Source organism: Phocoena sinus, chromosome X (assembly GCF_008692025.1).
Source record: "Phocoena sinus isolate mPhoSin1 chromosome X, mPhoSin1.pri, whole genome shotgun sequence".
NCBI classification, from domain to species: Eukaryota; Metazoa; Chordata; class Mammalia; order Artiodactyla; family Phocoenidae; genus Phocoena; species Phocoena sinus.
Window position 1 is genome coordinate 40,152,480 of NC_045784.1, and position 12,800 is coordinate 40,165,279.

Below are 12,800 nucleotides of genomic sequence, written 5' to 3' on the forward strand. Positions count from 1 at the left end.
GGTGCAAACATAAACTTAATGTAGTTTGAGATAACCACCATTGATCCTGAGGCTTGTTTAGCATGGAGTCTGGCAAAAACTTAATATTTAATATATGTTTTTGAGCTATCATTTTGCAAACTAATGCTCTTAGATCAAAAGTTTTTTTCTATTAAAATAAAACTTCACGTTAACATATGTTGAGTTTATTCTGTTCGCTGCTGTTTTGAAGAAAATAGCAGATAACTAAGGCAGTTTTGGTAAAGTTATGCTTACCAGTGACACATAGATTGCCAGAGAGAATTTGGAAGGGTTTGGATTGATTAAGCTTCAGGGAAATTATGAATAAAAACGTAAATTTTACAATAGGGGTGGGAAGAAAACATCCCACTGTCCACAGTGATGAAATGAAGATGGCTGGAGAGGGCAAAAGAACCAGGAGGTAATATATTAGCAAATGTCAATGTGAATAGCCTAGTGTATGATACTTCTAACTTATCCTCACATTTAAGGTCCTCTCTGTTTCAACCTCAGATGATCTTTCTAGACTTATTGTTCCCCTAAATATATTCTTTGTGTCAGTCACTACTGTATTAACATTTCCCTGAAAATGTCTTGAGCATTTTTTTACCTATGCAAGTTGGTTTGTGCCATTTACTCTTTGGTCTGCCTTCTCCTTCCATCTCCACTTTAAAACTCTTACCTTACCTTACCTTACCTGTCTCTTTGAGTTCTTAACCAAATCTATTTGTCTCATTTAGAAGGAACCTCTAAATTTCCAAAAATATATATATGTGTGTATAGAAGTGTGTATATCTGTTGTGTATATATGTTATTACTGATTTAGAGCGCTAGAATATGCTCCATTTTATTAGTATGAAAATTTATGGAATTAGTTCCTTTATCTCTTCAGATATCCCTGAGGGAGCTCTCTGGACTCAGCATTATTAGCTTCAGAGAACTTAAAGTTTTATTATGTCTCTTTTCAAATGTACTAAAACTGTGCTAGGATGTTTAGTTAATATCATTATTTTTCTATAGTTTGGTAAAGTTCTAAAGGAGGCTTTTAAAAAAATGGCTCTAGAAATCTTATTAAAAATGACCATTGTTTTAAAATATATTCAGCATGTGTGTTTTTTGCAGGTAGTGCTATTGAAGTTATCATTTCCTTTTAAAACTTGTTAACAATGGCAAACATTAATTGCAAAAAATTTTAAAGTGAAAATTGATAGAAATAATTTTGGTGATATAAAAACATTCTTTAGATTTTAAGAAAATGCATGGATACTCAAGCATAGCAATATGCACTTGTTTAAAATTTCAGTAGAGACTGTGCTTCAATATTTGAAAACTATAAACCTTTCCAGGTATTGTATCATTAAAAGTATTTTGTCATTTTAGGTAGCCATTTTTCATGTTCTAAAATTGTCTGTCAGTCAGAATACTGACGTCAGCAGAATTTGTATGTGTTGGTGGTTTAGTCTAACTTCTGCTACACAGATCATGTTCTGGTTACATGTGGTTTGGTGAGATATGAATGCATTAAAATGATGACCAAAATTAGGATATAGTCTGAGTGGTACCTGTCTTCTCCACACACTATCCCCCTCCTAACACATAAACACATTCTTTTTTCCTTCCCACCCCAAGGGGTGGATGCAACACATAGGAGAAGTAGATGGTAAGAGTTTAGAAAAGCAAGTGAAAATGAACTTGCATCTATTTTGTTAGCTGAGGAGAACTGATCAGTAAAGAGACTCCGGAGCATCCCTTCCCACCCTCTCAACAAGAAGTCCAGTCATTTAATTATAAAGAGTGATGACATCAGTAAACATATATTAAACATTTTCCTATAATGTCTAGAGTATTTAAAAAATAAGAGGAATGTAAACTTCAAGGAATAGACTACTTTGAAAAACTAGAGACAGCACACTGACAGGTAAAGAGTAAAATGATTTGATTATAGAGTGGACCTAACTGCTGGTTAACATTAAGCAAAAAATAGTTGATGTTGAGTTTGGGTGGTGAGTCTTAAAGGTAATAGTGGATTTAGAGTGAAGCAGAAGAATGAAAATATTCCAGGTCAGGAGACCATCCTGAGGAGAAGCCATGAAGCCAAGAGGGCCAGTATTTGCATGAAGAAATTCCTAAGATATGCCAGCTCACAGCTGAGGAGGAGCAATGTTTAGGGCATGGCTGGCAATGGGTATAACTGCTCACAAACCTTAAATGCTACATGGAGATTTGACTTGAAAGAGTATCATGGTTAGAGTATCATGGTTAGTAGGCAATCACAGGAGCCACATATTTTAGGAAGCATAGGCAAGCCAGAGGAGAGCAAGGGAAGTCTTTAAGGAGACTATTTCAGTTATCTGATAATGAGATATTGAAGATTGAGTCTGCAAGTATTGAATTTGAGGGAAACTTTGAAACAACCTGGAGAACTTGATGAATAGATATATATTGTCCTCCCTTGTCATGGGCACTTTTAGTAGTCCTTAAAGAGCAGGCACAGTGTAGCCCAGACTAGTGTATTGTAATATGTATTTTTGCTGGTAGGTTAATAATTTTTTAAAAGAAATTTCCAGTGTGTTAACATGTGTAGAGAACTTTGTAAAATAACCTGTGTTTCTTGTACTTGTGTGACATTGTGAACTAAGTGGATAAGAACTAAAGGCACAGAAACTGAGACAGTAGGAAATATTTCTCCTGTGGGGTTGTTATTGATGATCTGTGTTTTCCTTCTTCCCATTCGCATACATCCTTCCTTAGACTGTTTTTCTTCCTATCTTCTTTTTCTCCTTTATTCCATCTTTCCTTTGCTATCCACCACTTCCACTCTTTTTCTTTCATGTATTTGACTCAGGCCTGCCTGTCGTCCGTCCCTCCCGCCCCCTGGTTAGTTTTGTTTGTTTAAAATTTTATTGGAGTATAGTTGATTTACAAGGTTGAGTTAATTTCAGGTATACAGCAAACTAAATCAGTTGTACATATACCTATATCCACTCTTCCTTGCCTGGGTTAATTGGCATGTGTGGACATTGCTTAGTTCTGACCCATTCCATAGGAGTTCTCTGACCCATTTCGTAAGGTAAGGTTAATTAGGACTTTATGAAACATTATCCTCAATTTTTATTATTGTAAAATGTAACATACTTAAAGAAAATTAAACAAACATAAGTATACATCTTTACATGTTATTTATAAAATAAACATTCATAACTATCACTTGGGTCGAGAAATAAAAAATTGCTGTCATCCCAGAAGCTTCCAAAAGCCCCTGCATACCGTTTCCCAGTCACATCTTATCTTTTAATTGACATCATTTATTGTTGCAGTTGTTCTCTTCCTAACCTTTTTTATGCCCCTCCCCCAACACGTGTGTGTTGTATTCCCCCCGCCCCCCACACACCTGTGCACACAATCCGTTCTGTTAGAAGGTGGCGCTCTAGACATGACCAAGAGAATATAGAGGCTGAAGCTGCACCTCCTCTTATTAGAAAGGTTTGAGAAAAGTACAGAGAACTTCTTAGCAGTATGCCGATGAGTGTCTTCAAGTCTGATTGAGAGAAATAGGAAGTCACCTTTGAATGAGAAAGGTAATTTACACGAATTCTTTCTTATCAGGCCTTTGACTCCCCTCTGCTGTCTATACACACACTAAATAATAAAACACATACACAGCCCCACCCATTTGAAATGCCATCTTAACACATAGATGCCGAGTTCCTCTTCAGGAAAAAAGTATTTAGCCAGATGTAAAGGTATCTGATGCTCCTTACAGTAAATATTACCTTTTAGAACCCTTAATTTTATACTAAATATATAATCACACAGGTTTTTTTGGGGGGAAATAGAAAATATACAAGTCAAAATAAAGTTACTTAAAGACATAGGGCATGTTGTTTTGCTCTATTTTGTGGTATATATTTTGAACTTTTATAAAAAAGATTGACTTTTGTTTTGGAATTGTCTACGATTCTAAGTAACCTCCTTTAAGATTAAATAGAAGTAGAGAATAGTTGATAAAAAGCTTTGCAAAGAATATATTAGCTGTACTTGGGATAAGCCTTAAATCATGTAGAGAGATTTAAAATGCTGCCTAAAATACTGTTATACCTGATACTATAGTTTTCAAAATTCAAAGTAGATGTTTTTCTTTGTCATAATTTTAATTCATTTTTGAGTACATAGTACATTCATGTGATCAGATTAAGTGATATAAAAATGTATTCAGTGAAAAGTGTTCCTTCCTCATCCTTGTATATGTTCTACTGGTAATTAAGACTTTTTATGAAAGATAAAATGTGAATTTGGGGCAAAGATGGACTGATAGACATAAAGTGACATATAGTAGAATAGAGAGCCCAGAAACAGACCAAGACGTTTGATATGGACATTTGATTTAGGACAGTGTGGCACTGTAGAGCTGTGGTAAGGAGGGTCTTTTCTACAGGTGGTGTAGGGGGTACTGGATACCTGTATTGAAAAAAATGAAAACTGACCCCTACCTCACACCATATAAAAAATAAGGTGCAGATGGATTGTAAACCTAAATATGAAAGGTAGAAATATAAAGTTTTAAAAAAAAGACTTCATTTTATGGAGTAGACTAGAGACAGGATTAATCTCTCCTCCCTTAAAAACAAAACTATCTGCCCCACCCCTCTCTCCCCTAGGAAATTCCAGAAACAGTGAAATCAGTTATTTACACTGACAGTTAAGCCATAAAATATTATTTGAAGGGACTTCCCTGGTGGCGCAATGGTTAAGGATCCACCTGCCAATGCAGGGGACATGGGTTCGATCCCTGGTCCGGGAAGATCCCACATGCCGCGGAGCCACTAAGCCTGTGCGCTAGAGCCTGTGAGCCACAACTACTGAGCCCATGTGCCACAACTACTGAAGCCCGTGCACCTAGAGCCTGTGCTCTGCAACAAGAGAAGCCACCACAATGAGAAGCCCGTGCACGGCAACGAAGAGTAGCTCCCGCTCGCTGCACCTAGAGAAAGCCCGTGTGCAGCAACAAAGACCCAATGCAACCAGAAAAAAAATTTGAATAATTGAGAGTAAATTCAACTGATCTTCCTTTTCTCCTTTTATATTACACACATTCAAGTACATAAAAGACCCAGGCACCCCTTCCTAGTCTTTTTTTTGTTAAAGCTATTCATTCACATCTTTTTTTATAAAACTGGCATTTCCTTTAAAACAGAATTGCATAAAAGAGAAGTTTTACTGTTCTACCAAGCAAAAATTCATGTAAGTGTTAAAAAGTAAAGATATCTTATGTCTATGTTCTTTCAGGGCAATTAAAGCATTTCAGGAGGTGCTTTATGTTGATCCCAGCTTTTGTCGAGCCAAGGAAATTCATTTACGGCTTGGTCTTATGTTCAAAGTGAACACAGACTATGAGTCTAGTTTAAAGGTAGGTTGTTGGGTTTTTTCTGAGATACAATGTTTCATTTTTGTGGGGTCTTTGGGGGGGGTTGTTAAATATTAGAACATTGAGAAATGTTGGAATTTATATGGTACTTCAAAAGAAAATTTGAAAATTTAGATGAAAGAACTGTTTATCAGCTATGAACTGGAAGATACATAAGTTTGGGTTTCTAATTATATCATTAAACTTTTTTTTTTTTGAGTTTTAATTGTGGTGTGTTATCAGGAAAGGGTGAAGGTTTCAGTCTCAATTTGGACATCTGAATCACTCTGCCATTAGTGATTGGCAACCATAGAGGTCAGAAGCAGCTGCTTAATGATTCTGTATCTGTGACCCCATCATTGACTGTTTACTTGTATGGGTCTCACTAGAAATCTCTCCACCTCTACCAGCAAAGCACGTCTCATATCTTAAATATAAAAACGTGTGTTCTTTGCTAGTCATTTGAACTGCTGGTTTGTGAGTATAAACATTGTTGGGCAAAATAACATTGTTGGTTAAATATTTTACTTTCTATAGAATTTAACATTTCTCAAGTTTTTCATTTAGTTTCTTGTGCTGTCTATGCCATCACTTTAGGTCTTACTGGGCTTTTCACGAAGATAGTGCTTCCCTGCTCGACAAAAGTATTGCTTTTTAAAAGGATTAGAAGTTCTAGGAAAAGCTTAAATTTTTTGTGAATTTATGACTATTTATAATGGTTGCCATGTTCTAAATATCTCCGTTGCAGATTATCTTCATTCGAAGGGTCAGGAGGGAGATAAACAATGACTTTACAGTAGGTTGTAGTTTGAATTCACTAGTAAGGAACTACTGAAATAAATAAATAAATAAAACTGTATTTAAGAGTGCCTAATTGTTCTAGAGTTTTAAAGTAGACAGTTTTGCAAATACTGTTTCTATCTTTCATGAGTTTATAAAGAACAATGCTGATGGTACGAAAGAGAGGTATACAGTCCAAAACACTAAAATAAGTAGATTGTGAAAGTATTCAGATCACACAGTTCTCAGAGGTAAGTGAAATTTGAGAAATAGGCCCTAGGGCAAATGTAAGTAATGTGGAGACTAAGGGCTGGCCTAGAAGTTATCAATTTTCCTCAAGTTTAGAGCAGCATGTCTCAAACTATATGTTCACATGTGAGTGGACTTGAAATGGAAAATAAGTTCAGATATGCCACCTTGCATATTTTGACCTCCTCTTGGGCATTCACAGTGTATACTAGCAAACCAGACTCTTAAAATGCTTATAATACAAAGTCAAGTTATTTGAGCTTTTTACAGAACTGTCACAGTATGGTTATTGTGTGTTGCAGAAGTGTAAGTGTTGCTCAGGAAATATATTTGAGTGGAAAAAAGTAATGAGATTTGTCCCAAATTATGGAATGTAGCTATCTCTGAATATCAGTACAGTGGTACCTTAAACAATTCTATAGATGCAAAACTCTCTTTCCATGAAGGTGGCAATATTTAAAATCCCCTTTAATTAGGGGAAACAGTGTTGAGAAGTGTTCCATGGCTAATTCAAAGTGTTCTTGCTTACTACTGTTCAACAGAAACCTTCCTGTATACAACTTTTAATTTGTTCAGGCGTAAAGACTAACAAACTTTCAAGTCATAGCGATTTTAGCAAGATTGCCTTAAGTAAGTGCAGTCTTCTGGTTTGGGGCCTTTCCTCCATTTATTTAAAATACTTGATACCATTCTGATGTTTGTTTCATTTCCATGAACATAGAAAAGAATTTCAGGAGTCCTTGATATTTCTCTTCCCCATAATGAGAAGATTTCATTTGATTTTTATCTCATCTTGACATTGGCTTTTTAAGGCTTCTCTCTCCAGTATTCCTTGTCTATTTTCAGGAGAATTTTAGGCATGAACATATGTAGTTGAAGAGGAGGTATTTCAGTATATTACTGTAAGTGCTTAGCATTTAGTGTAAGTGAAGGTAGGAATCAGAAGGAATGATATGCCCCATTCCCCTTAGGTGGCCTTCAGTTTTCCTACAGTGGACTGGCTAGTACTTTACCTTTATGGATAGATGTGGAGCCTCTGGTGACTTTTCCACTACATGAAGTTGTTTCCTAGCACAGTGTATTGGTATAGATGCTATGGGCTGCAACCTCAGAAACCTCCCAACTGAAGCTGGTTAAAATGACACAAAAAAAGTAGCTCATATAACATAAAGTCCAGCCTTCAGGATTGGTTGATTCAGCCGATCCAGTGTTTCACTAAGGATTCATTTTCTTCTCTGTTCTGTGTTGGCTTTTTTTTTTTTTTTTTTTTTTTGCGGTACACGGGCCCCTGACTGTTGTGGCCTCTCGCGTTGTGGCGCGCAGGCTCAGCGGCCATGGCTCATGGGCCCAGCCACTCTGCAGCATGTGGGATCCTCCCGGACCGGGGCATGAACCCGTGTCCCTTGCATCGGCAGGCGGACTCTCAACCACTGTGCCACCAGGGAAGCCCCTGTGTTGGCTTATTCTTAAGGCTGGTTGCCAGGTACACAGTGAGATGATTTCTTTTTCAGTGTCTCATAAAGAAAAGCACCTATACCACTACTCTACATTATAGAGTAACTATAATGTAGAGTAGTGGTGTAGGTGCTTAGTATAGTGCTGGCATATAGGAAGTGCTCAGTAAATACCTGATTTATCATGTTATAGAGGAGAAAGATCCTGACTTCCTGTTGATCTTGTCAAGAATATTTCACTTTGCATCTCATTGGCCAGAATTAGACCACGTGGCTATTCTCAGTGATTCCTTATCAAAGGTGTGATTATTCTTAGACCAGTTATGCCCAGTTTTTGAACAGAGCTTGATTTCCTAAATACACTGTTCCTGTCTAATAGAGAGTGAGGGGTGGGTAAAAAGAGTATTTTGGTATGGGAGTGGTGCATACAATCTGTCCATTACAGATCTGGTCTTCTCTGCCTCATTTCCTTTCCCTCTGGGATGGAGAGATACAACATATACAGTATGTTTTAGATGGTAAAATATTTAAATAAAATACAGTTTATTTTCATAATAGATTCCTTCTTTTCACCCACACATGAAATGCATTCCAGGGCCTCCTGTTTTATTTCTATCTCTGGTAATCACTTTTCTCCCAAAATGTATTTCTGAAGCAGATTCATTCTGTTTTGGTACTGTGTAAACAGCTCTCAGAGCAGGTAAATTGGGTTTTAAAATTTGACCCTGCCAGTAAACTAATTGTGTGACTTTGGGCAAGATGCCTAACTTTTCTGATCCTCTTTGTGTCTGTAGAACTGGAATAACTGTACCTACTCCACAAGATTGTTAGAAGATTAAATAATATATATATCGAAGTATCTGACAAATAAGTTTTTTCAGCCCTTCTTTCTTAGTTCTCAGTTTATCTACCATATCTAAAACTCCTCTAATTTGGGGCCTAGTATAGATATTGTTTGTGTGAAATCCATTTTCCCGTCCTAGAATTGAATACTTGTATTTTTGTCACCCTGCCCATCCTCAGAAATGTGAAGTTAATGCCCAGCTTACTTTTCAATCATATGGTGTTATTTTTCCATTAAATTGGCCAATAAAGATTTCATGTGTTCAGTTGAGTGGTGGAAGTACCAATTCTTAATTTATTAACTAGTTTAGTACTATCTGAACCAGAGTCCATTTCAGGGTGACATTTCTACATGATATTTTGTTGTTTTTCTTTCCTGCTTGAGATAATATCCCCCCAGGTGGGATTGGTTGCCTATTTACCTCCATATAATTCAGAATTTTGCTTTATTACTTTTTTTTTTTTTTTTTTTTTTTTTTTTTTTTATGCGTTACGCGGGCCTCTCACTGTTGTGGCCTCTCCCGTTGCGGAGGACAGGCTCCGGACGCGCAGGCTCAGCGGCCATGGCTCACGGGCCCAGCCGCTCCGCGGCATGTGGGATCCTCCCAGACCGGGGCACGAACCCGTGTCCCCTGCATCGGCAGGCGGACTCTCAACCACTGCGCCACCAGGGAAGCCCGCTTTATTACTTTTTAATGATATTAATGATAATTGCTTACATTTGTTATGTATTTGAGGCAGTGTGCTATCATTACTTCAGTAAAAGCACACCAATTTTGACAAGTAGTTTTATATAATGCCTCTAAGTTTTACTCCCTGGCAGACTATTAAAATTATTTCCCTCATATGAAGCTAATATAGGCAAAATAATATGTGATAACACCCATACTTCAGTTAATGCCAATGCATCTATTTAATTTAATGAAGATTATTAAAAATGTCTTCCTAATATTTACATATTTAAGTTTCCCTAAAATATGTCAGCATTAGAACTTTCTTGGATTTTTAAAGGTAAAGAGGGTGGCTTTTTTATGGGAACTTGTGGATAGTTGGCAATGTAAGTCCTCTTATAATTTGATATTTGAAGATGATAAATGCTGATTGAAGGGATTAATATGAAAGGGTTAGGAAGATGAGAATTACTAATACAAGAGATTATTCTAAGGAAATGGGTTAAACTCAAATGAGACTTGTGTGTTAGCTTGGCATTTTACCAGGTGCTTAGTGTTTCTTGAATGGATAGATGAATGAAATGGAAGAGGCTATAAAATTACAAAATGCCTCATAGGATTGGCTGGAAACGTTGGGGAGAAAAAAAAAAGGCTGATTTTATTTGTCATCTCTTAACAGAATTTTTTTCTACACAAACTGACAGTGCAGTTTTCTCTAGATGCCCCCTGTTCACCAGTTCATTCAGCCACCAGTCATGAAACTTCTGAGTGAAATAGCATTTCCACTTTTTTTTTTTTTACACTTTTCTCTAGAAAACTACATTTCCAGGTATCTGATTTAATCTCATATCCTTTATATAGACTCAGGAATTTTATTGTCATATTTTTTTATGCCGAGATATTAAGGCAGAAAGAATAAGTAAAGGCATCAGATGATATGTACTTCCTTTTAGAAACCACTTTTGGAATCTGTGAAATGCCTCGTCTTTTATTATTTTATTCATTAATGTGTTTGTTTCATTTAATTAAGATACTTTGAACTCCATGTAGTATAAAAATACTTGCTGAGAATTTGAATACTAGCTATTAAATTAATTTTAACCAGGCCTTAAGTTTCTAAGATATCTGTAATATTTTTTGTTGTTGTTGAAGCTTTAACAGCATATTTTTATTAGTTCAGTTGTCTAAAGATAATAAAAGTTGCTATTATTTCTCCAAACCCACTCCTGCGCTGTTTCCTTCATCATGTTCAATAGCTTAACTCTGCCAGCTGGCTTTTTGAAAATTCGAGGCTTTTAAAAATTTTTAATTGAGGTATAATTGACATACAACTTTGAGTAAGTTTAATGTGTGTGTATAATGTGTTGATTTGATACATTTATATATTGCAAAATAAACATTACCATAGCATTAGCTAACACCTCTACCATGTCACATTATTATCTTTTTTTTTTTTGGTGAGAACAATTAAGATCTGTCTCTTAGCATCTTTGAAGTTTATAGTACAGTATTGTTGACTGTAATCTCTATGCTGTGCATTAGATCTAGTTATCTACTACTTTCACATTTGTACCTTAAAATATCACCACCCGAATTCCCACTTTGGCAATGGGACTTGGTTTCACCTGAGTGTAATGTCCCTGTTCCTTTTGGCAGAGGATGGTTACTGCTGTTTATTTTGTCTTCTGTCCATTTTTCCTCACTTGTGGACAGAAATTTTTTCCCTGATGTTTCCTTTTTCTGCTGTTCATCAACTTATACTTTACCTTTTAATCTTTTCTAGATATTATCTGGTATGAGGTGATCTGCTAATTGGTTTATCTAACCACTTAATAATGCTTTCTGGGGCTTCCCTGGTGGCGCAGTGGTTGAGAGTCCGCCTGCCGATGCAGGGGACACGGGTTCGTGCCCCGGTCCGGGAAGATCCCACATGCCGCGGAGAGGCTGGGCCCGTGAGCCATGGCCGCTGAGTTTACGCGTCCGGAGCCTGTGCTCCGCAACAGGAGAGGCCACAACAGTGAGAGGCCCGCGTACCGCAAAAAAAAAAAAAAAATAATGCTTTCTGCACTTCACTCTGCCTGCCCAGTTTTGTTTTTCCATTTGTTATTTATTTCTGCCCTGAGTTCTATTACATACCTTGAAGTGTGAAGTAGTGTAAATAGCTGAAGTACTTCAGTTCCTCAAATACATGTTTGAAAAGGACATGACTGCTCATAGATGTGTAGTAACCATCCTCTCTGATGTTGAGGGGTTGCGATGAGTCCAGGTTTCCCGTGTCAGGTTTCTCTCCTCAAATACATTTTAACTACAAGAAGTTGTATCTAATCAAAAAGCATTTTTTGGTGTTTACTGATAACTACTTAAATTTGTGGTTGTAAATATTTGATCTTCAAATGCAGCTTTATGAAGCATTCAGTGTATCCAGTGTCACATTTTTTTTTAAAGGTTATGTTCCAAAATAGCATTTTACAATGCAAATTGTTACATTATCCCCTTTATAAAATATGTTATGTTTGCTTTGTATTTGTGTACATATTAGACTTATTTTGATATGAACACAAATTGTACACTAGATTTAAAGAACTTGAAAATTAAGTCAGTACATATTCTGATCATTTGTGTACACAGATTAGACATATACTAGAACCAGTGTTTTAGAATTTCTAGTCGGTTGCATACCTGTACTTTTATAAAATGTGGTAGAAAGGAGGAATTGGGAGATTAGGTAGGACCCAGTTACAGGAAGAAAGGTGAGCAAGATCTGTAGAATAAATGGGTTCTCATAGGATGGCTGCATGGATGCATGGATAAAAGGTAACACATCCTAGAGGTCTTAAGGAGTTTTAATAAAGGAGTTAATTTATTAACAGATTCAATGTGGGTAGAGATTCCCCATTTATTGGCTTGAATCAGTTTTCTGTTAACTAAAGTATGGGATAAAGAAAGTAGCAGCAGGTTTTGGGATTGGGACGTGAAAAGCCTCCGAATGGAGATAGGTCATTTGGGAGTTTATCGAGTTGGAGGTACCTGAGGGATATCAGATATTGGTATAGACAAGTATAAGTTTGGAGCTGAAAAGAAGGGCTAGAAATAAGATTTTGAACATCTTCAGTATAGAATGTCTACTTTTTTGTTAAAGAAAGTCTTGGAAGAGACCAGATTGGTAAACTTGAAAAGAAGGAGCCTCTGTTGAGTCATGATTGCCAGGATCCATTAACTATTAGTCATTGGTGCAGTATAGTCTTTCCTTGAAACTCTTGTAATAATCTTGTATTACAAAGAGAATGGAAGAACTGAGTTTGAGGGCTTTGAGAGAATCTCCATCAGATCAGCTTGGCCAGGCATCGTGGCTCATAAACGTTACCAGAACTTATCAGTTTTAGTTCTGTATCTTATTTT

The 12,800-nt window shown here is 36.6% G+C and overlaps 1 protein-coding gene across 10 annotated transcripts in view; it reads left to right on the forward strand.

The window, feature by feature from the left end:
- KDM6A (lysine demethylase 6A) overlaps nt 1–12,800 on the forward strand; it is a 208,997-nt gene that overhangs the window by 114,782 nt on the left and 81,415 nt on the right. For all 10 annotated transcript variants that reach the window (XM_032620736.1, XM_032620727.1, XM_032620729.1 and 7 more), the window contains one exon: nt 5,287–5,407. In XM_032620736.1, the coding sequence (XP_032476627.1) occupies nt 5,287–5,407 (121 nt within the window). The remainder of the gene's footprint in view (nt 1–5,286; nt 5,408–12,800) is intronic.